This window comes from Poromitra crassiceps (genome assembly GCF_964638095.1).
Source record: "Poromitra crassiceps genome assembly, chromosome: 12".
Taxonomy (NCBI): domain Eukaryota; kingdom Metazoa; phylum Chordata; class Actinopteri; order Beryciformes; family Melamphaidae; genus Poromitra; species Poromitra crassiceps.
In genome coordinates this window covers 8,161,424-8,187,363 of record NC_139632.1, presented here as the reverse complement: position 1 = coordinate 8,187,363, position 25,940 = coordinate 8,161,424, and the positions used below count along the sequence as shown (strand labels likewise).

The following is a 25,940-nucleotide window of genomic DNA, read 5'->3' as shown; positions in this document are numbered from 1 at the left end:
CTTAAGTACCAAGAGAAGCCTAAATGTTCTGAATCAATTTGGTTCACTTCCCAATGTCTAACATAATTTACTTAGGCTGCAGAGGCGCAGCTTGTGAACAGGCAATGCAGGCAATTGCTTGGGGTCCAGGGCCATTAGGGGGCCCCCGATGGCTGAGAAACTTTACAGTGTTTCCCATACATAAAGGAATTTGTATTGTTTTGGTTTTTTTACAGTGCACCTGAACGCAACATGCAAGATACCCGCTGAATAAGTGTCCAATAAATGTTCATGTCATTCTGGCCAATACTTCTGTTATAGCATTTCAATAATCTATGATTTAGCTGCTAAATTGTCAAATACCGCCATCTGCTCGCTACCCAGGCACTTATGTATGTACTTAACCTAACTAACTTAACCTAACTAACTATCCGGTGTGCACAACATTGTCAGCCTAAACTCCGGCTGACACCCCAAAAACCTACAATCCGCTACAGAAAAATTTATATTGTTTGTTTATTAACTGGCCCCTCGCCTTCTATCAATTCACGAAAGTGGCAAAGCAAGTTGAGTATCCCTGACCTATAGGGAGAAATTTAGTTCTTCATAGATCTAGCCTTTTAATTTTGCTCTTAAGCTTTCTCAAAGTACACCAAATTCATGCATTTTACTTTAAAATGTTTAAAAAATATCTCACGGGGGGGCATGCCCCCGCATCCCCCTAGGGGGTTTGCGGTCCCCCACCACAAATACTCTAAATCCTGTGGGAAACACTGCTTTACTCCACAGCAATGACCGCAGCTCCCTCTCCATAAACAACCAATGGACGATTTGCAATGACATTGAAACCCCCCTAAAGAGGCCCCATGTCATTGCCGTCATACTCGTGTGGTTCATGTACATTCTCTTGAATTGAAAGTGAAACGTAGATTCAAGAGAATGTATTTGAATCATGCACGTCATTCACTTTCACCTTCAATTCAAGAGAACATATGTGAATCCTTCCTGTCAAACTTGCACGATTCATGTACTTTCTCTTGAATTGTAAGTGAAAGAAGAACAATGAAGAAGTTATCTGGAAGTCAAAAAAGAAAAAAAGAGGGTGAGGAAAAGGAAAGCCAGACAGTAGAGCAGAGAGGCCTACTGATTAAGCAGTTACATAGTAGGCTAGTGAATGCAGACTGACAAGTTGTGAATCAGTCCAGCAAGATCACTGGACACAAATGCCAACTCCAGGACTTATTCTCTCAATCAATAAGCAGCAAGGCGATCTAGATCTACAACAACCCCACCCACCCTCTCCACAAAGCAAATAATTCACTTATAGTGATCAATACTCCGCTTACAGTGATCATTTTGAGCCTTGGCACACCTGAGAACAGTGGAAGAAATGTTTAAAACTACATTTTATCATTTTTTTTTTACTTACAATAGCTGGAGGCCTAACTTACTGTCTTTTTTAAAGTCAATAACATTGAGTAAATAGCAAAGCAGTCCATTTCATGACTTTATATGTACTGTGTTCATGTAATAAATATACAAATGTCAATTACATGGTAATCTGCACGAGAAATAAAGAAAAAGGAGAAAATCTGTTATAATGATCATCTGCTTATAGTGATCAATTTGACCCATCCCAAGGTGATCACTATAAGTGCACTGTATAATATATAATGTGACAATGTTGAAGTCATTGGGTTATTTATTGAGGTTTTTATTGTTTTTGAATAAAGAATGTTTAGATTTTGTACTTTTTTGACCAATTATTTCTAAAATAATTGTGATGAACGCTGGTTGGAAGGGGCCCCTTGGAATCTTTGTCTAGGGCCCCAACAGACTCTAGAATCGCCACTGCTGAGCTGACAACACTGACTGCTCTCTCATATCTCACCTCATAAAGCAGTCATTGGGCTATGCACCTCTAGCACAGACTCAGACACCAGAGATACTGTACTTTCAACATGTATCATCATTTCACCTTGCCTCATTAAGCATATTCTCTGAATCACAGAGACATTTGGAAAAGTGGGCGTGGCTAACGAGTGATTCAGCAGACTGGATTAAGGCGTGTCGACATGGCCGACTGAGAAGGAAAAAAACATGTCTTGCCTCACCTTAACCAATGGGCCTTTTTCACAGCCGCCATTTTGTGTCTAAAGGGCAGGGTAAACACAGGTGCAACCAACTCACTAATTAGGGCCCCAGGACTGGAACACCTAACTGGACTGGAAGTTGGAAACCCTAATTCATATTTTGGTGCACCTGTGTTACTTCCTGCCTTTTAGACACAAAATGGCTGCTGTGAAAAAGGTCTATAGGTTAATCGGTCGAGTGATATCATGGAGGAGCATTGCCTCTTCATATTATGAACACGGAACTCCAAAAAGGAGTGAAACTGGAAGTTTGGAAGTTGGAGGGAAAACTAGAGGGTGAGGGAATTTGAGTGTGCGCGTCCATGGAGCGTGCTCAGCCCCTCTGGGCCAATTAAATGAGAGCATGCAGCGTGTGTGTGTGTGTGTGTGTGTGTGTGTGTGTGTGTGTGTGTGTGTGTGTGTGTGTGCGCGACGTGTGTGATAACAAAGACCTCGTGGATGAGTCACATGATTTGCAATGACAAATGGTGATGCAGCTCAGACGTTCACAGAGGCATCAAGATTGACCTACATTTTGTGTCTTGAGAAATGGGCCAGATCCCAAATGAAAGGCCAGTAGGGCTCCTACTAAACGCCATCGTCTCCACAGTAAGTGTGGGGTGTGAAGCAACACAGGAGCAGCCTTTGTCTCTAGGGGTGCCCCAAAAAATCGATTCTGAAAGGATCGCGATTCTTAATGCCACGATTCCTGGATCGATTCCAAACTCCCAAGAATCGATTCTTCTTTGTATTGTAAAAAAAAAAAAAAAAAAAGTGCACATGAAGGCAACATGCAAGATACCAGCTGAATAAGTGTCCAAATGTTCATGTCATTTGTGTACTGTACTGCCACGGTGCCACCACCTCTTGCACTTAAGAACTCTGGTTAATGTATTCCCCCCAATCTATAAATCCTTCTCAAAGTCTACAGATCCCCCCCAGCCTATAAATCCATCTTATCTGAAGAACATAAGGGGGGAATTCCCCCCTAGTTTGCAAAATGAATTTAGGCCCCGACTGTAATACTTCAGAAGTTGAATTTGAAGTTCAGCATTAATACATTTGTCATTTTTTGTCTTAGATTTACCTTTGTGTGTTATTGCTATATAAAACTACATAATTGAGAATCGATTCTAGATTCTGGAATCGAGAATCGTTGGAATCGAGAATCGTTGGAATCGAGAATCGATTCTGGAATCGGATCGTGACCCCAGGAATCGGATCGGATCGTGGCTTAGCCGGATCGGAGCACCCCTAATTGTCTCCACAGTAAATGTGGGGTGTGAAGCAACACAGGAGCAGCCTTGACTGGAGACACGTACCCTGAGGGCATAGAGACACTGCGGAGCGCGTCATCATTCAGAAACCAACCACGCCCAAAAAAGGGGGACAACACAAACTCCCGTCCAATCCTGGCGTTCTCCTATGTCGCATGCTGTTGCACAAAAAGATCGTATATACGGAAGATGAACACTCCAACTTACTTCATTGACAGCAGCAACATCCACATTTTTCTTCTCGCCAATTCTCAATGGCTTCCTTGTTTTCCTCGGGAGTACAAAAAAACTTGAACTGGCGATTTTTTACATTTGTTGTGTGCGCAGCCCCACCACACAACAGCTTTTAGCTGTTTCATTCAAGGAAAATGACGCTGGTGTGTGGAAATTAACGGAGCTTTTCCCCCCGTGATGGGCGTGGCCTATTTCATGCAGTGTCTCTATGCATCCTCAAGGCGACCGCGCATCCTCCACTGCAAAATCAACAGTCACATACAGTCATTTCACTAGTACTGTTTATCATTTGATCATACTAACAGAATGAATGAGACGATGCATTTCTGCACACTCAGTGCTATCTGAAATCAAATAAAAAGATTCACGCATGGAGGTTTCCTGTGGGAAACATCTCCAAGAGATGGTGGATATGAAAAGGATTGACAGCCTCTGGTCTTAGCCATCCCTCCCACCACGCTCAATACAAGTGTGCCTGTTGATGGAGCCACGAGTGCTGAGTCAAACCGCTCAAACCCAAATCCTGTTACAATTCTGAATGAATGAATGAATGAAAATGTATTTCAAACGTTAAAAAAAGGAAATATACATGTACACATATACAATAAAATAAAATAGAATAAGAATTAAAAACAGACAAACAAACAAAAAAACTAATCAAATGGTCATGTCCGAAAAGGAGTAGGAGGAAGCAGATGCTTGTCTAGTCCAACCCCTATTCTCTAATATACTCTGTTCCAGAGTTTAGAACTAGACTAAATTTACATAGATAATTATCAACATTATAACACAGTTACTCAATCAACAACCATATTCATTCATGAATGTAAGAAGAAGAAGAAAAAATGTTTTTATAGAAAAGCCGACACTATTAACTCATTGAATGCCATGGACGGACATGTTCGTCATTTCAAATAGTAACGTAGAGTGCCAAGGACGGACATGTTCGTCAATTGCGTTTTTTGACGGTGGGGCGTCGATCAAAGCCTTCTGCCTCTCCTGTACAAATATTATAGCTATTGGAGGTCTATAACCTATTTTACAGAACCCTTAGGTGGCGACAGTGCTCTCCACATAACAGAAAGGCAAGGAAAAAACAAAGAAGAAGTCGTTATGGAAACGGAAATCGCATCGCATCCGTATGCATCGATATGCTGAAGCACGTTACTGCAGCTGTGCCTGCAGCAGCCAATCTGCTCCCACAATTGAGCCGCTCCGTGTCGGTTGCGACAGCACATCCGCACATCCACACCGTGGAGTTGTTATTATTCTCAACTGGAAGCATCGTTGCCGGTGACAAACACACGCGGAACGCTGTAAAAAAGCTGGATGTCGCGCACAGCAAACTCAGCAGAGAGCCACCACAGACAGGAGGAGGAGTGTGCAGTTGAGGCGAGGCGAGGCGGGGCGGGGCGGGGCGGGGGGGGGGGCACGCAGAGCAGCACGCAACACCCAGACAGACCCAGGCAGCAGGACAGGATTGACAAACGCAAGCCAGAATATCCGATGCCCACCAGCAGCAAGCTTCAGAGTCAGTGATGTGCTTGAAATGTTTAATTTCACAAAAGGCCAATTATCTCAGCTTCTAGAAAAAAATTGCTGTTTTTGGATGAATCAAGCTATTTTCTCCGGCTCATAACTAAAGAACGGAAAATGGGATCAATATACTTTTTTTTGCAGATGATAGAATAGAGTCTCATCGTTCTTTGTGCGTGTTCAGTGTTTACATAGTAATATCACACAATATTCTGTGGGCCTCGAGAAATCACTGAAAACGCTCTGAAACTCTGGCACTGGGAGCGTCCGTTCTCCAAAAGTGGCTGGCACTCAATGAGTTAAGATGATTGTGCATTGCACTCCCCTTCCTCATTACTATTCCGTCATGAGTGCTGAGTCAAACCGGTCAAACCCAAATCCTGTTACAATTCTGTCATCACAAAATCTGCTCAGCGTGACGGCCACAAACGTCAACATATTTTACAGCACTGCTTTTTCATGAAATCCCATTTGCCAGAGTAGAGGCAGATTAGCACCACCGAAGCTACATTAAAAAGCTGTAGCTACGCTAATCCTGTTCATTTGCGGGTTAAACTAGGCCACATTGGTATTACTTAAGAACCAGCCAATCATTGTTCTTTGACTCAGAATGAGTGTGTGAGTGTGTGTGTGTGTGTGTGTGTGTGTGTGTGTGTGTGTGTGTGTGTGTGTGTGTGTGTGTGTGTGTGCCATCTGCTGTGCCATGACCTGTTACATACATACTCGTGGGCATCCATTCTCATCGAAGGGCTTAGTCATAATGACTAGAGATGCACCAATTGCAATTTTCTTGTCTGATTCAGATTTCCAAATTTGGTAAAGTAATACTAAATTAATGCTTAATAAGTATTAATTAACCCATAATTAACAGTTAGCTAATGTGTCTACTAATCATTTACTAATGGTGTTCATGTTAACTATTAATTTACACATTGTTTAATAGTTCGGGTTAGTTAATGGCTAGGTTGTTTCTGGATGTGTACCAGAGCCCTGAACCGTTATAAAAGAACAGAGGCTAGGGTTAGAGTTAATCATCATTAACTAATGGGTAGTAAGCATTAACTAATGATTTATAATGCTTATTAAGCATTAAAGAGCATGGGGCAGGTTAGAGACCCCAATCAGTCAATGTGTAGGTGAATTATGGAGGAACTTGATTTTCACATTAAGACACTTACATATACACTACAGTGACTTCTGGGGTCGTTTTATTTTTTGAACTTTTATTTTGACATCTTGGACCCCAAAACTCTGACGTCAGAGTGGGGAGTCGCCAGGCATGCCCGTCTGTCCCTCTGTCTGTCATCACTTAGGTCAGGGCTGTCAGTCACACACTATGGATGCTAACGCCGGTTTTCAGGAGGAAGAGGAGGTAGCAAATGTTTATGTACATGAATACGATGGCCTCAGCCTAATTTTGACAGTGAAAGAGAGCAGGAACAGCCCAGCTATGAAACAACGGACCGCGGAGAGAGTTGAGAAAGCAAGCGAGGCGAGCGGAGGCGGGCCGAGGTGCGGACTGTAATTCGATACGCACACACACACACACACACACACACACACACACACACACACACACACACACGCAAAAGTGACGTATGTGTCCAGCCATCTGGCCGAGTTTTCGAAGTCCCGAACACAGTGAGAAAACCTCCCGAAGCTGCAGCGGGGTGCATATTGTCCGGCCAGCCGACCGAGAGGCATGCGAGCCGGGCACAGTTGGGGTGTGTGAGGTGGCTGGCTGTGGAGGTGGCGGTTTCTCCTCCTCCTTCTTTCTCCCGCACAGCAGAGCAGACCCCAGGCTGCACACAGCCCGGCGCAGAGCAGAGCAGAGCAGAGCAGAGCAGAGCAGAGCAGAGCAGAGCAGAGCAGAGCAGAGCAGAGCAGAGCAGAGCAGCGGTGCTGTGCTGTGCTGTGCGGGGAGGAAAGAGCCGCAGCCTCCCCCTCCCTCGAGTGAAGAGAGAGCGTGTCACACAGCGTAGACACACACACACACACACACACACACACACACACACACACACACACACACACACACACACACACACACACACACACACACACACACACACACACACACACACACACACACACACACACACACACACACACACACCCGAGTGAGAGAGAGAGAGGGGGACTGACGGAGGGCCCCTCCACTCGCTCTTTCCCCTCCCTCCCTCCCGGAGCGAGTGAGAGAGACGAAAAAGAGAGATAGAGAGCGTGTCACCGCGCAGACAGCAGGTACACACACACACACACACCGAGTGAGAGAGAGAGAGCGAGTGAGAGAGAGAGAGAGAGAGAGAGAGAGAGAGATAGAAAGAGTGTCACGCAGACAGGCAGCAGCAGCAGAGTGAAACTGACTTGTTATCTGCATGCAGGAACCTGGCGACACCCGACCCAAAACTCACTGACAACGACTTACTACAGGCAGCTACTGACTAAATGACTAACTATATACTAAAAACGAACTAGTGATTAACCTACCAACTAACCGACCGACTAACTGGCTGACTGATTGACTTTGACTAGCGTAGTACCTGACCTGACTATCTGTCCTGAATATGCGACTGATTTGACCATGCAGTGGGAGGGGAGAGGGACACACGCACGCGGGAGCCACTCCCCACTGTGACGTAGCAGACTTTGTCTTAACAGAATAAAAGTCTGTTATTTCCTTCTGAAAAAGGAAGGTGTTTTTCTCCATATTTTTTTTCAAACTTTTTTTTTTTTTTTTTTAATGATGCATTAACTTTTCAAATATACATAGGGACAAGGTTAAGTATACATTTAGCAAAGGAATTACCCTGCTCCATGCTCTTTAAGCAACCATTTATTTAGTGACCTTTAATTATAGTCTGACCTGCCGATTCCGATTGTGGCTGATTATGATTTTCTTTCTTTCTTTTTTGTACGGTTTTCTTTCTAAGCTGGCTCCTACTAAGAGACATCAATTAGTATTAGTGAACTTCCCAGCTCCAGTTTTCTGCAAATGGAACGCTAACAAAATGGATGTGACGTCATTTAGCCTCCACATCCCAGTTATTTTGCGATAAAGGAAGGCACGATATGCTCCGCCTCTGCCTGGGAGGTTTTCCGCATCAAAACCGAAACAGTCAATGGTCCATCATCTGAAAACCGTCGGTTCTGGTCACCTGCCGGTCGTGCTTTTTGGAAATACTGCAACAGGTCATTTTGGCTTGACTGTCACCCTGCAACTTGACTACTGGTTTTTGTTTTTAACACATGGAATTCTGTTAGCTCTCTGGAACCCACAAACTAGCCACACACACACACACACACAAACAATGCTATGAAGCTGTGATGAAACTGTTCTGCCTTCATCAAAATCATCTGCTTTTAAATTATTGATCGGGTCCCTTACTTCCCCCACTTTTTCGCCGTGCAAAGGGAAGTCTAAAAATAGGCTGTGCGCGTCAGTGCCGAGAAGTCTTTCCATGTTCTCCCAGTCTGGCAGCATCCGTGAATTCAGATGAGCCTCCTGCAGCTCTCACAGCTTGTCTCTTGCCTCTCGCGCACGCGCACGTCTGCAGTGTGCACGCACACACGCAGCCACACACACACACACACCCACACACACCCACACACACACACACACACACACGGCCACACACACGCACCCAAACACACGCACCCACACACACGCACCCACACACACGCACCCACACACACGCACCCACACACACGCACCCACACACAGCCAAAAATGCATACGCTTGCACTCGCACACACACACACACACACACACACACACACACACATGGTGAACATATACACTTAAACCTGTACCTGCTAACACACACACGTACATTGTGTGTGATTGTCCCTAGAGTTTCAGTACTGCATCATGGAGTGGGAAAGCACAGCCAGCAAGCCCCCACAGTATGTCACCTCTCAGCTTACTACTGCCATCAGCATATTCTCTCTCTCTCTCTCTCTCTGTCTCTCTGTCTCTCTCCCCTCTCTCCCTCCCCCTCTCTCTCCCTCTCTCTTTCTCCCCTCTCTCCCTCCCCCTCCCCTCTCTCCCTCCCCCTCGCTCTCCCTCCCTACCTGCCCCACCCATCGACATATCTCAATGGCCGCACCCTGTGTGTGTGCGGGCGTGCTTGCGCGTGTGCGTGTATGTAGCGCGTGAGTGTATGTAGCACGTGCGTGTATGTGTGTGTGTGTGTGTGTGCGTGTGTGTGTGTGTGTGTGTGCGTGCGTGCGTGCGTGCGTGTGTGGTAAAGTGAAAATATTCACCTTATTCAGAAAAGACCGTCTGGCTTGAGAGGCTAACAGGAAGTGTAAATACACACTTCCTGTGACTCGTAAACCTAGTCTGACACGTAGGGCCTGTCTGATTCTCAAGTGAACAAGCAATATACAGTAGGTGGCATTTGTAGGTAAGAAGTTGTAATTGAAAACAGTTTGATACACAAGTTCACTGAATTTGCAACCTTTCTAGGTACCTGGTTATGGATAATTTTCGAGGAACCATACGATGGTACCTTTGTTTTGTTAGGATATCCCATGGTACCTTGCGACCCTTCCAATCGACGAAGAAGAACGAAGCGAGCCCGAGCAAGCCCCTACTGGCGATGCCCACAAAGCCGACCGCATCAGAAAAAAGTGAAACAACGTTGGCTAAATAACAAATATCTGTCACTTTCTTTTCGCTTTTATTCTAGAATAGTCAATAACATCAACCTTTATTTAATTTCAGTGCAGTCAGATGTTTGTACAGTGTCAGGAAAGTCACTTTTGAACAATAGTAGGAAGCATCTTACCTGAGACTGTTCTGGACAGCAGCCGGCTAGTTAGGTTGCTAGCTAACGTTAACATTAGTTTAGATAACTTCAAGGGTAAGTGGAGTTCGTTTTAACCGTGCTGTATTAAATGACAAGCTGTCATTGCTTAAGTAAGGTTACCAATGTGTTGGTGAAATCCAACGTTCTAGTTAGCTTGGTTTCACGCTTTTAACTTGAAGGCCGAAACGGGAAATGGTTTGAGTAGATAGAATTGACACTGGTCTCTCAATTCTATAATTTCACACGTACCATTTCCTTTCTTCGCCTTCAAATTAAAAGTGTAAAAACAATGAAACGTTCGCCTGTGAAGCCTCGACCTGTTTGGATTATAATAATAACGTTAGAGAAAACAGCCATCAGCCATGCAGTTTTATACTAATTTATTGCCAAATGCTTTGGGAAACAACTTCGTCAAGCTTGGTCAGAAAAGGTCTGTCTATTCAATGGAAACAGCACCAGTGCGACCTGTCGCGTGCGATGCTACCTTCAAGAATGAGGACGTCTGAAACAAGTTATTTTTTAATCACCTATATTGAGGTCTAATTGAAGGAGGAGCTGGCTGTGAGCCACAAGGCGAAGCCTTTTGCCACTGATATGAGGTCTGTAATGATTGGTCATTGTGAAGCCAGACTCCTGTATATAATGTTTGTACAATACAATGATTCTACTCCACCTACGCACCTGCCACAAGACTTCTCAGGTGTGCAAGAGACTTTGGTTAAGCGCCTATATTAAAATGAGATACCTAATTAAACAATCATCTAGTTAGGTAACTAGATGATATTAAGCTTCCTTGCATTACAGACACAACCATAATGTGAGTTAAACTAGGTTTGACCAGGTGAGTCAGACTAGTTTGAGCAGGTAAAAAACAGCCGGCGTTTTGAACAGGAAGTTGTGATACAATGGGTCAAGTGGACGGGGCTGCATAAGGTGAATAGAGAGGTCACACAACGTCACGGTCACATCGCTCAATGGTCAGAGCTGGATCTCTTTCCCCTCTGATGTCGGTCCACACTGAAGATGGCGGCGGTTGTTTGCGACAGCATGTCATTTAGTTTGTTACAGTTTGTAGGCATCTTTTGTTTTCATGTATTGTCTGTCTGTCACTCTGTCCCACAAATGAAGGGGAGAGGGTTCATCGCAACGGAGCACTCCTGAACAGAGCATGTGGGCCGAGCGGAGCGGAGCGGGGGGATTTTGGCTTGAGCGGGGAGCGGGGACCAGAGTGGTACCGGAGCGAAAGTTGGAGCGGCACCAATCACCCGCTCAGTACCGCTCAGTCCCGCTCCAGTTTCGATCACAACATGTTCGAAACAGAACGCATTGGTGCGTGGCCATGTGCACAGCCACTATTTTCTTGCCAGCTGCTGCGAGACGAGAAGGAAGAGAAACGAACATGCAGCCGACTCTGCTGAGCTCATGTTATTTGTAGTGAGCAATGCCCATTGCCCAGGCGTTTAAACGCAAATTAAAACACCCTGGCCTTTTTATCTCTTTTATTCTTTTGAGCGGAGCGGAGCGGTGAGTGCGAGCGGGTGGAATCTGTATGGAGCGGGGAGCGGTCTGGAGCGGAGCGGTCTTGAGCGGTCTGGAGCGGGTGGAAAGGACCGCTCCGGGAGCGAGGAGCGGTAATTATCACCGCTCCGCTCACATGTTCTGCTCCTGAACCACAAGAGCTGGCTGGCCAGACAAGCTGCGTTGTCGACAGAGCTAGCTAACAGTCCAAGCTAAACCAGGTAAGCTTTGCTCACTCTCCAGTATTGACAGCTTTTCACAATACTAGGCATCGATTTCTAGGGGCTCGCTATCTCAGCTCGGCTCAGGGGCGTAAACCAACGTCTCCGTCTGGTTTCTTTTACTCCCATCACTCATGTAGCCTCAGACCGATGACATCACTGATGACATCACTGATGACATCATACGGAGACGATGGCTTCCGCCCCTGGGCTGTGCGGGTGCCCTGGCGGAGGCAGATTTTTTAATTAGGTGATTGCCCTAAGTGTGATGTCATAGAGCAGGCGAGGCGGCGACACGCAGTGGTCATCAGTGATGTCATAAGAGCAAGTGAGCTATGGATACTGTATCGATACTAGGCATCGATGCCTAGTATATAGATAGATAGATAGATAGATAGATAGATAGATAGATAGATAGATAGATAGATAGATAGATAGATGATCACAACTAGGGATGGGCATTTCTAGCAAAAACACTATTCGAAATTCGCTGGCCAAAGTCGACTTTTAATCGAAATTCGAAAATAAAAATAAAATGTAAAAAAAAAAAAAAATGTAAAAAAAAAAAAAAAAAAAAAAAAAAAAAAAAAAAAAGAAAATTGTGAGTGAAATGTTGCATTGTCTCCCCTGATTCTAAGTATAGTCGAATCGCTTGGTTTGAGCAAGTAAAACAATTTTTATAAGCATTTTAAGCAAGGTTTATGGAAAAATGAATGGCGGATGAAATCCCATGAAGAGGGAGAGGTTGCTTATAAAAATTGTTTTACTTGCTCAAACCAAGCGATTCAACTATACTTAGAATCAGGGGAGACAATGCAACATTTCACTCACAAAAAAAAAAAAAAAAAAATTTTTTTTTTTTTTTTTCAATAAACGAATTTCGAATTTCAATAATAAAAGTCGACCTTGATAATAACAACGATTATTCGAAAATTCGAAATTCGATGCCCATCCCTAATCACAACACAGCGCTCGCTGGAAGTCCTGGACAACGAGTGCCTAACTTTAATGTTAAATATTTATGCCTGGGGCGCCCGGTCCGTGACACACAGCACCAGCTGAAAAGTCCCAGTGACCCGTTCCCTCTCTCTACTCTCCCTGTAGGCCCGTCTGGCCCCGTCACAACTACAGTTCATCCCAATAAGGGTTAGAGTGGGGGGCAAAATAAGGCCTAAAGAGAAATGAAGTGGAAGAACAGGTAGAGATATGAGATGTGAGTAACACCAGTAGTAATGCCAGTATATCAGTGTGCAGTCACTTTCCCAGCTCAGGATGTATAACATTACTACTAGTCATCATGCTCCGTATCGACGGCTGTATGCGTGAAAGATGCCAGAAGATTGACGGCACAAGAGCACTGTCTGTGTATTTTTGGTCATTCGATTTTCCTTTCACAACCAGAAATGAAAAAAAGAAAACAATCATGAAAAAGCCCCTTTTGGATCTGAGAGAGTAGCCCTGCTATGCGTGTTTCAGCAGAGCGAGAGAGAGAGAGAGAGAGAGGTGCTGCTCAACACAATAATAACCTTTAATTCTGATAGAAAATATGTTCAAAGACCATTTTACTCATCCATCATCCTGTCTGGAATAATTCCAGAAAGCTCCAACACTTGGGATATTACAAAATCGCACATATCAGATGCATAATTAGACCTATCGTGCGTGATCAATCAACGGGTTATTATTAACAAGTCTGGTTTTTCTGGCAAAATAATATGTTTTATTTTATTTTTGTCCGTTTTTTTCCTGTTTCTGAAAAGAAAAGAAAAGAAAAGGGCCCAAAAAAAGACATGGACTGAACAAGCACAATGTTACTGTAGGAGGAGGAATACAGGAAAATATGGAAGTGGACAGATGGTGTAAATAAGAGAGATCCTGGCACAGCCGAGTGGACCGAGAGATGAACCTGCCGTGTGTTTTAACTGCAGAGACTCCGGCCGTCAAACAAACATTTCCGGGGGCTCACAGAGTAGAGCGTGTACCATATACAGTAAGGCCCTGCTTCCTGCTGAGACCCGGGTTCAAACCCAGCCCATGGTCCTTTGCTGCATGTCCTCCCCTCTCTCTCCCATACATTCCTGTCTCTCTCTCAAACTATCTCTGTCAATAAAGCATAATAATATAATATAATAATAATAATAATAATAATAATAATAATAATAATAATAATAATAATAATAATAATAATAATAATTTCCAGGAGATGACAACAGTGGAATGTAACGGTATGGCCAGTGCTGTGTGAATGGCAGCATTACGTTACAAAGGGGCTATGAAATAGTATACATAAACTTTACCACTATTTCTTCAGAAGTTGTAGCTGTCATAGAATGTGTTGCATAGTCGATTGCTCCATTACTGACAAAAAATGTGTTATTATTGTAAGTCGCTTTGGACAAAAGCGTCTGCCAAATGACGAAATGAAATGTAATAAAAGTGCTTTGTAAATATTTGTGGGGAATAAGTTATTTGCAACCAAATCTAATCGATGCACTCCAAAATAGAGTGATTGCAAAAAAATATATATATAATTTCCTGCAGTGGAAACTGTTGATTTGTGCTCTTACCTAGGAAACTATCAATGTGTTGTGCAGACACTGGCCAAACAGACATGATGATGCTGATTGCTGAGTAGCATTTTTCTAGTCAATATTTACTATACTGCTGAGAAATGGCTTCCTCCACGACCCGGTCCCAGACAAGCGGTTGAAGACGGATGGATGTATATTTACTATACTATTTGGGGGGGAGGGGGGGGGGGGGGGGGGACAGTGAGAAATAGAGAGACATCCAAACCCAAATAGGGGCAGGTGCTGAGCTGAACTGGAACAGTGAAACAAAAGAATAAAAACTGCTCGCACACTGCAGGGCTCCTTTTACGGTATTTATTGCACTACGAAAAAGTGACGTTTCGAGCTAGACGCTCTTCATCAGACTGATGAAGAGCTCTAGCTTGAAACGTCACTTTTCTTCTGGTGTAGAACACAACATTTGGTCCCCCCCAAAAAAAGGGAGCTGGAACTGGACCCAACAAGCAGCAGGCCACTACACAGCTTCTGAATGGATGAGTGACTGGGGATAGGGAGCTACAAATGACTAACAAAAGAACATGACTGGAGCACACTGAGAACAGCGGTAACATTCGCTCGCCAAATATGTCATCTGGATAACCTAAAATCAAATGAGTCTTACTTCCTCTATAGCTCAGTGGCTAGTAGCGTGCATGATGGCATTAAAACAGAATTCAGACTTTCTAGTTTGGGTTGTTTATGACCTTCAGATCAAGGAAATAAAAAACATAATGTCATTTTAACTCCTCGTTAACTATGGTGACTTTTGATTCTCATGTGGGTCACGCATTTTTACAATCACGTCCAATGTTACAGTAAGTCATGTCATTAACAGTGTTGGAGGTAACTCATTACAAAAGTAACATATTACATGTAATATATTACTTTTAGCAATAACTCAGTAATATAACTTATTACTTATAGGATTTCAGTAATATTATACCAGTTACTTGTCAAGTAACTCAAGTTACAAATTGAGTTACATTTTATTAAATCAAAGCACATATTTAAAAAAGATGCAATTATTTCCTAATCAAACTGTGTATTTTTATGCAAATAACCACTATAGATGACAATAACAAAGGAAAAGAATTTAGAATTTTGGACGGTTTACACTGACTTCAAGGTGGTTGAAATTATTTTTCGGGATGGTGCCATTCTGCTGCTGCTGTTGTTTTGGTCAAAGTAATGCAAAAGTAGTTATATTGTAATGTAACTTATTACTTTCAAATGAAAGTAACTAGTAATATGTAGTATATTACATTTTGAAAGTAACTTGCCCAACACTGGTCATTAAGACTGCTCGCAAAATGGAGAGGCAACAGTACACAACAGATGGATAAGAGACAGACAGTAGCCAGTGAACCCTGAATGGAGACGGTTCCTGGTGAAAGTTGGACCGTTGGTCAAACGTGATCATATGGACACTCACAGAGGAAATGGCGTGGGTGGAGATTTCTTAAAAGTTCACTCACATTGCGGTCGTTAGAGAGATCATAGCGGGGAAGTTATGAGACTTCCTCAGTTCTGTTCAGTACGAAGCAGATAAAAGGCAGAGACTCTGATCACATCTTGCTCTCTGTGAGGAAGCTAATTTAGCAAAGTTAAATGGGCGAGACAAGAGAGAGGCAAAGAGGTTGTGGGCAACAAAGTGTGAGACCCAGGGGTTTCTCCCAGGAGTGTGAGTAGAGGAGTGTGGCCTCTCTAATGACCAATCAACACCCTCCGTGCTGCCGTGGCATCTGCTAGCCCCCTCCAATGGCCTCCCGCCAGAGTGTGAGCCCACCGTGAACTCCGCACGCAGCCGGAAGCCAATCAGATCGCAGAACTGGCGTGCTCGGGGGTCAAGGAGCAATTTTGCCATTTTGCAGAATGTCAGCATTCGGCCTTCTGAAAGTTCTACCACACAGGCGTTTTGCTCTGTGAAGACCGAGGCTGGAGGAGGTGGTGGGGAGGGGGTGAAAGCCGGAGAAGAAGAAAAAAATTAAAGAGTGTAGCTGAATCTGTGAAAATGGAATATCACAGTGCTGCTCGAGGGGGCTACAGCAGAGAGGGAAGCAGATTGATAACTTAACTAGCTAGAGGGAGGTGACACTGTGGGACCTCCAAGGTCTCAGCAAGAATGTTCTTGAGATACAGAACAGAAGTAACTTTTCATAATTGGTATTTTGGACCAAGTGAAGTAGGAAGGGGCCATGTGGATCAAAAGACAAACTGCGTCGACTCCGCACTTCTGCTTTCTGGTTCCTTTACTTAGATCTGTAGTAAGACTAAGAGACCTAAAACATATCCAGGACATTGATCATTTTCATAATCAAACCTTCTCCGCAGTGCATTCCGATACCAGCGAAGAAGAGATGCCTCGAGGTATTGAAGCAGTTAATGAACTTGTCAATAATCTCACAGAAAACATGACATATGCTCAATGGTATAGGACTGATAACCGCCTCACACTGGCACAGCACAAACTGGCACATCAAAGCCAGATGACTACATTGACAGTTTCGTTTTTTTTTTTTTACGGCAAATCGTTCCCCTAATTGCAGCATAAATGTTGCTGTAAAATGGATATGCTGATCTATTAACTTTATTGCTTTGTTACTGGGAGCAATCTGGCTGGAGGGAGCGGGGCGAGGACAGGTAGCATCTGTCCCCACCTACTGCCTTGGCAGCGCTAGCGTCATCTGCTAGCTTTGGCAGCATCTTGGAAGCACATCAATATGGCTCTATGTAGCCAGGGCCCGCTAGTAGCTAGCATGCCAGTCACGCTCTCCAGCAACGCTCACTCACACAGCCTGAGCATCCACAGAGCACTGAGCCAACTGAGCTAAGCTGAGCTGAGCTAGGGGCTGCCGCCGAACAGAGAGGCCGGGTCTCCATGGACCTGCATGGGGGAAAAAGGGCCTGTGGGGGCCAAATGCAGATACGGACACACCGCCACCATTGTTAACTGTGAGCATTGCATTCTTTTTTTGTCTCAATAACAGTTTTCCTTTTTGTAATGTACTGTAGATGCCCTCATGACATCTCAATTTGCTAACATTTTCTTATTATGTGACTCATTAGAGATCATCATCACTCCAACAGGTTACCAAAATACTTTATTGGAACTATAACACATATTATAATCAAGTCTACAAGACAGGAAAAACCAAACCTACCCATGGGAGTAGTAAGCGCCAGCGGGGACCTAACAACAAACTGAGGACGGTGCCAAAGTTAAGTATCCAAAATGACACGACTCAAAACACAACGCGTACAAACTAAAATAGCATCTGGCTTGACCAGAGTAAGACAAGCTATCAACTTGATCTGGATGTCTGGACGTCAGACCTGAACTTACAGTAGGTCTAAGAAGGTCATGGAAGCTATAGCAACAAAGCTCATGGATGAATGGTCATCCAGAGTGGTTGAATGCTCCTGATGGTTGGACATGAGAAATGCTCTGGCTTCTTGGGAGGCCCCGTTAGCAGTGGGCTACTCGACAGTGAGTCAGACCTTTAAGGTTTAAGCACGTCTTCCAGGTTGGCTTACTCTAGTGTAAACAATAAACATATCACTATTGGTTTTGTTTACTGCGTATGGTAGCTTATCTCTAATCTACCATTGCTTAATATGTGTAAATAAGGCTAAGCATTTGCCGAATCATTCAGCATTCAAGTGTGAGCTAAGAGAGGCGCATAATAAAATATTAAGACGTAGGCTTAAGCCTAGGACTGTTTCTAGGCCAGGATGTTCACACCATTGCAAAGCATGAGCATTCTACTCTGAGATCACTGGCGTTAAAAAGGTCAACCTATTCACCCTGAAACCACTTACTATAAAAAGCAGGCCTGCTTTCAAGACAGCCACATGTGGGCGGGTGCTGTGGGTGTCTTGTTGGCTTATAGAGCTGCCTAGAGAAGGTGCAAAATATACAACAGTAAATGGTAAATGGACTGCATTTATATAGCGCTTTTATCCAAAGCGCTTTACAATGTGCCTACATTCACCCATTCACATACCGAAGGCGTCAAGCTGCCACGCAGGGTGCTGGCACAGCCATCGGGAGCAATTTGGGGTTCAGTGTCTTGCGCAAGGACACTTCGGCATGCTGACTAGAGGAGCCGGGGATCGAACCACCGACCTTCTGATTAGTGGACGTCGATGACCCGCTCTACCTCCTGAGCCACAGCCGCCCCCAAACAAGGTGGATAAATAAAGGAAAGAAGAGAGAGAAGCGTACTGACCACCTAAAGCCTAGAGGATCTTTACTTAACAGTGCACCTTTTCATAGCGGTAGATTCCCTGCCTACCAACACGAGGGTCGGAGGGTTCGCGCCCCCATATTTGTTACCTCTGGGTTGGCCGGGCGTCCATACAGGCACGATTGGCTGTGTCTGTGGGTGGAAAGCCAGATTACGGTCAGTGTTTCCCCTAGAAAAATGTTCAGGCCTGGAGGGATTTCGAAACGTACCCCGACCGCAACAATGGGGGCCCTCGCTGGCGACGCTAAACTTTTAGCTAACATGTTCGCATCTATGTTCGCAATGGCATCCCAAGTATCATCATACTATTATGGGATGCGATGCGAACAGTTGTATTATGGGATGTGTGTTTCCCAGGCAACGACACACGTTGACATGTTTTGGAACAGTGCTGCACGCTGGCACAATGCTCCTAAAAGCAAAATGCTTATTGTTTTGAATGATTTGGCCCACCAGGCCTGTAGAATGGTAGGGGAAACACTGAGGGTTATGTGTCCTGGTCGCTGCACTAGCGCCTCCTCTGGTCAGTTGCTATGACAATTTAATTATATAGCATGTTCGGGGCGGAAGGGAACTGGTGGGAATAGCGTGATCCTCCCACGTGCTACGTCCTGCCGGTGAAGCTCCCCGCTGTCAGGTGAAAAGAAGCGGCTGGCCTCTACGCATGTGTCAGAGGAAGCATGGTGCTAGTCTCTACGGCTCTCCCCAGATCGGCAGAGGGTGGAGCAGCGGCCGGGGCAGCAGAGGGGAAATAGTCAAGTACAATTGTGAAGAAAATGGGGAAAAATCTGAAAAAATAATAATAATAATTTTTTTTTAAAGTGCACCTTTTCAAATTCTGCAAAGCGATCATGACTCGCACACTACCCTCTCCACTTAGCTGAATACTGCTACTGTATGTCACGCGGGCGCATATGGAGCTAGTTTCATACCTGCACAACCAGGATGTGGTGAGAACTGGCAAAACATTGCTGTGGTGTGGCGTCCGCAGGATCATGGGTGCAAAGATCTAGCAACTTCTAGTCACTCACAGAAGATAGCCTTTCACAGACACATCAAAATACTGTAAGCTAGACTGCTATATGCATGCTAGAGAGGAGGTGCACAACAACTGGCATGGAAGCCAAAATCAATGTCAAAAATTAAACTCCCCTAAATTATAAGGAGATATGAGAAATAAGAGCAAGCTGAAAAACCGTCTAACCACTTCTTCAAAATGCTCAAATGCTCCACACCACGTTGCTATGACAATTTAATTATAGACTATCATGGTTGCACACACACTATTGTTTTGTTTGCCTCTGTGAAGCTGGGCTGAAGATAACGTGTGAATGTGAAGTGGCGCGTTTGGCAGAGAATCTAATGTTTGGCCAAAGGAAAAGACAGCTCGAGTTTTGCGGTGAGTGATTGAGGAGGTTTTGCTCAGCGTGGCCAAAGCCCGTCTGCTACAGCATGACTCATAGCAGTAACCCATTCCGCTAATAATAAACGTGTGTGCAAAACATTGCATGGCAGAACTGAGACAAATGCATGCAGCACATACATGAGAAATGTCAAATCGCAGGGCTTAATGCATCTATAGACATGCATGTTTAATATTCACACATAATCCATCAACTCCCTCTAAGCACAATGATACAAAGCCCATGTGGCACGGTGTGTGTGCATTTCATTTCATCCAGCCTTCAGTCAAAGCCACGTTCAAGAACGGGAAATTGATCAGCGTGAGGGAGAAGTGGGCCATTCCTCATTTGGTTATCTGAAACCTCGCCTTTAAAAGACTATCTATCAAAAAATATAAGCCCCCAACCGGCAGATACTATACATCTAGAGCTCCTGTGAGATTTGAGCAATCATAACTACTACCTACTCCATGAACAGGCAAGTTGGATGATCCAATCAGGATTCAGCACAGAGCAACAGGAGCACTTCTGTCCAATGACTGAGCAGGAGGGGGGTACGTTCCATTTGAAAAAGAGGGGTGTGCAAACGTTGCTATGTAGCCGGGGCTCCAGAGAGCGGGAGTCCGGATATGAGTCTGACCCTGGATCATACATGGGGGAAGTCAGTTTATTACAGTATAGGCCGGTGGTTTATGAGTTTGGTTTAAAATCCAATATCACAACTACATCCAAGGATAACTTTCAGTCCACTCTGGTCAACTCAGCAGCTGCACAAGTGAACCGTCCACATAACACCTCTTTAACGTCAGAACTGAGCGGGGAAAACAAGAGACCTGGTGTAATATGCAGTACAAATGTTTTGACATGATATTTGACTTAAGGCTGACATTGGATATTGATGTGAAATATAGGTTGTTTTATTTCCCATATTCATAAAAGGTGCAATATGGTGTTGCTCTTCGGTGGCCAGAGTCATTTCCTGGACTGGTCTGACCACGTTTTGTCCAGTCTGCTGGAATGTTTGACCATCGCAAACAGCAGCACAGCTCATGCAGTTTGCTGACCCGTGATCTTTCTACAACAGCCTGTCTGGTGTCACAGCTACAGGAGACATTCCTGCGATGGTTAGGTGTAATAGAATACCTTATGGCTGGGCGTGATGAAAGCATCGTTTAAAATGCATAAATGGGTCTAATAAACGAATGATGGATAATGCTAATAAAGGCTTCGTAGCAACTAGCTTCTCTGACATTGCTTGCTTCAGTCTGAACTCTGTGTCGACCTTGACTGTCTTAGCCTCAAGTTGTTCCTGAGAGGGGTCAACTAAGGAGCACACAGAACATCCACAGATATAATGATCACCCTTATTGCACTAGGCTGGAATCAGGCATGCAGTATATTTTAGCGCTTTGGCGCTAGCTGTCTGGTTTAAAATACTGTGCAAGAGCAATTGAGACAAGACCAAACACTGTTGCTAACATTGCACATTACACGTTGAGCGTATAGTCTCACAATGACTAACGCTGTAATTACGCAACACAGTCATTTTTCCAAACATAACATACAAAGACATTCCAAACATTCTGCAACGTTTTTTCTTTATCAATATCATAATGACCATGTCAGCACGAGAGCACTCGTGCAACATCCGAAGCGGGAGGTGCTGGTCACAGCAAGAAAAATCTATATAGTAGATAAAAACAAACTTGCATAATTTATGCAATAACATTTATTTATTTGCAACAGTCAGGAACAACGTGACTGTTGCAAATAAATTATACATTTTTTAAAGTTGGGTCATCCTGCGGATTTGTGGAGTGTGCTATCTATGGACTTGTTCCTGATAAGTTTGTTTTTTATCTAGTATACTACGGTCATTTAAAATGAATTTTCTTTATAAATCATGGATGCTATTATTAATTCATTTTCAGCATTTTTAAAACAATCATCAAACAAACACTGATCATGAGGTTAAAGTGACAGTCTGTTATTAGTGGCAGGAATGACCTACCGTCATTTTCAGATGTTGGACATGCCACCTGTAGAACCAGATCAAATGTTCTTTCTGGATCCTCCCTGAAATGAAGAGAACACCATTTACTGCCGGGGACGATGAGGTGAGACATCTTGTTTGAATGAAAACACAATCATTTTCAACAATTGTGCAATCAACATTAGCTCAAATAACACGTGTTCATGTTCAATTACATTACAGACTGAACAAGTGGACCTGTCTTCAATCGTTCCCACACTGTGTAGGCAGACTGTCATGTCAGTAGCTGTCAGTGCCAGTACGGGCACGTCGGGGTGGTGACTAAGCCTAGTTAATATGACGAAATGTGGACAGCTTTCTTAATATCTGTCATTAATATCTGGATCAACTTTGGGTCACTCTTGCGACCTCGGTGGCCACACTGGCCACAGAAACCTATTTAAGGCTGCCTGCCTGGCTAGCAGAGCGGCTAATTGCTTGGTGGTCAGCTTGCTAACGCTAGTAGTAGTAGTGGACAGTGCAGATAGACTGACCCAAATGCAGCCGGTGTGTGTGAGCCAGCTGGCCTGCCCGCTAAATCCACTGCTCTGGAGATGTCTCAAATTACGCCAAGCATTCCTTCGTATTTCACAGTCGTCTCCTACGTGCTAAACGTTAGCTGTTTAGCTGGACATTTCTATACGAAGCGAAAGATAGAGACAGATAATAAAAACTACGGTCTTACTTTATTCTGCTGTCCATGGTGGTTTTAGCTACAACATCGCGACAGCTCGCGGCTGTCGGCGGCAGCTCTGCTGGTTGTCCGAGAGACAGAAGATCTCGTCCGTCCTCCTCCGTTATCCGTAACTTTATGCTATCTTCTTATCTGATACCGGTCGAAAGCGACGACATGCTCGGGGGGAGAGAATGGTGTAGTAGTCCTCCTTCCTCGTGCCGGGGCTGGCTGGCTGGCCTGAATATCATTAAGAGTAGCACGGTGGTTATTTCCCACAACAAACACCACTCCAGGAAGTGCTGTCAAAGATTTAGTGACGTCAGCGCGTCAGAGGAGAGGAGCACCTTGCTGCTGCTGCTGCTGCTGCTGCCTGCACTGTCTGTCTGGTCTGGAGCAGTGGAGCATCCTCCTCAGCTGGAGGAGGAGAACAATAACAAACACAGCCGTGCTGCTTACTCAGTCAACAGCTAACCGGCGGCATCATTCATGTTTTGATTCATTCATTCATGAAAATATGTTGCCAGTGTAACATCGTATCAGTGCAATAGTCAGTAGTGAGAGGGAGAGGCAGTCTAGAGGCAGTGGTTCCCAAAGTGGGGTTCTGTTGGGGAGATCCAGGCCAGGGTGTCCCCAGAGAAATGAGAAATAGTTTAATTTCATACAAGTATTTCAGTCCCCAGCTGACTGTTAGGACAATGAGTGAATGTATAATGGTTGAACTTGTTTTTTTGTCATAGGTTTCACTGTTTCCATTGTTACCATTTATTCGTTCATTATCTATTTATGCTACATTATACGTTAGACTACATAGTTCCACACATACATGCAACAAACGCAAATGCTTCACTCTCAACAACATACAGCTCACTTATACAAGCTTTTGAATTATGGAGAACTGTCTGAGTGCCATGCTGTTTGTTTGTCTATAGTAGAAAGTCAACCTATATGAGATTGTATATATCAAATCTGTCACACACGTCTAACAGTACATGCTCATGAATAAGCTGAGTCACTGGCCACTTAATATTTGCATTGAGTCCCATGTTTATATTCGTCCCATGGTAAATTGAAAGCTTAGATGTACTTCTCTCTCTCTCTCTCTCTCTCTCTCTCTCTCTCTCTCTCTCCTCTCCAGAGAGCCTGTCTGGATCACAGCCAATTCTCTTCAGGCTGACTGGAAGGTAATTAAGTGGCAGCAGACTGGGGCATGCTGTTTCAGGCACCCGTATGAAATGATAATGGCAGGCCCGCTGCCTTACCATTCAAAAAGACAATATGATACACACACACACACACACACACACACACACACACACACACAAACAGGCATGCACGCGCACACACACACACACACACACACACACACACACAGACAGACGTGCACACACAAAGCTCTTATGAGCTTTGGGTGCTGCCTGTGAACCAGTTAGGACTCACATTACAGGGAAACATACAGGAGACAATCCACCCATAACATCAATTTAAGAAAGTCTAACACTGGGGGCGGTTGGGGCGGACATAGTGTCCTTTCCTTTGCTGGCCTGGAAAAACATAAATTTGAAAATTGTTTCAAAAAACGTGGCCTATAGCTGGGGTGCACATGATTTATCTTGCCAAGTGGAAATATCACTTACAAGAAGAAGAAAAAAAGAACAAGTGTTCCCTATGGGTCTTTTCTTGTCATACTACAGTTGTTATTCATGAATTAATTCCAAGTCAATTCAAGATTCAAATGACAACTGTTGAGTCTGCAATCATAAATTGTTGCCAGTTGTAGCTAAGCCACAATGTAGGATAGGAGTTCTGGATTTTCTTTATAACATTCTTACAAGTTGATCATACTTAAGTTAACAGACTATTATGTTATGTAAGATGAAGCAAAAATGGTTCAAGGTGGAAAAGTAAAGAGAAAAACGTTTCATGGCCAAATAAACCAGTTCAGCAAAAGACACATCTATCACTTTTTTTTTATGTCACGCGACGCAAACCCTTTTTCGGAGCAAACAAATATTTTGACCAGTGATGTGCAATTTGTTGGAATCAGGGTACTCCACAATGTCAGTGAAAAGCTACTTGTCAGGTTTCATTAGCCACAATCGTGGGCTACACTACATCATCAGAGATGGCTTACAGCGGTGGATATCCTTGCAGGACTCATTAATGTCCACTCATCAACCTTGTAGGCTAGTGCCCAGTCCAAGTCACCACCATACTTTATTTCTTAGGTCTATGTTTGTATAGTATAGGCTACTGTGAGAGCAAAGGGGTGGGCACTTACAATTAGAAATGTTTCTTTTAATACCTCAATTTGTATTTCCCCAACATCACAATGATTAATTTTAGTAGCACACAATAACGCAATAAAAACCCAGTGTTGATGTCAGACATATCTGACAATTTTCCTGTGTTTTGTTGGAGTGTTTTTTCTCTCTCTGCTTCAGTAAGGAAGGTGTAGTGGTGTATTTTATATAATGTCATCCTTGCCTCACGCCATGAGAGAGTCCATAGCTGCTTTGAACCAGCAGGGGCGCTGTGTGAATCACATGTTCGCATGGTCACATGTCAACAGAGTGACGAGGTGCAGAAGAGGAAGTAGAGTAGTGTAGCTCATGGTGTAGTAGCTGCTGAGTGAGAGATTTTAACTGAGAGAGGAGGAACGATTCGATGACATTCATTGACATAGGCGATCTTTGATTATATAACTGCAGAATAGCGCATACAGGCGTGTTTAATTAAGGGATATTTTTGCTGGATATTCCCACACTGTAGCATGCGAGTCAGTCAGCATCTAAAGCAGTTTTTACATGACCAACTAACGAGTAGCCTATGTGGTTTCACCAAAGTTACCCGAGCAACGCCTTTGTCAGCAGAATGATTCTTCTTCATGTGCAATATTATAAACGACTTGTGACCATGTCGATACTGAACCTCTCTGAAGAAAGCTCCAAGCGATTGATAAGCAACGGTGGCACGTTACAGATCAATGACAAGAAGAGTGAATCAGACTGCAACAAGCACCTGACAGAGGGTGAACTGGCCATACACAGAGTCCATAGAGAGGCATGTGAGGTAAGATGCGCAAGCGCAACAAAGACAAAACCGTGTGTGTTGTGTGTGTATCTGTGTCTGACTGTGTGTGTCACTATTTCAAATTTGTAAAAGTTTGTATAATGTGGGAACATTTAAGAATGACTACTTGGATCACAGGTTTCACTGATCTCTCCACTGGTATCTCCCCAACTATAATATAAATGATGACCTAAAAACAAAATCATTAAAAATAAATCTCAGCAGGTTGGTT

At 44.0% G+C, this 25,940-nt stretch overlaps 1 protein-coding gene across 1 annotated transcript in view; it reads right to left on the bottom strand.

Moving 5' to 3' along the window:
- The window catches only part of LOC310787018 (uncharacterized protein), a gene marked incomplete at both ends in the record, with an annotated part of 71,117 nt that extends 49,060 nt beyond the window's left edge, over positions 1-22,057 (bottom strand). Inside the window, one exon of the mRNA XM_083648340.1 lies at positions 21,943-22,057. Coding sequence (XP_083504466.1) covers positions 21,943-22,057 — 115 coding nt within the window. The remainder of the gene's footprint in view (positions 1-21,942) is intronic.
- Between the last annotated feature and the right edge of the window lie 3,883 nt (positions 22,058-25,940).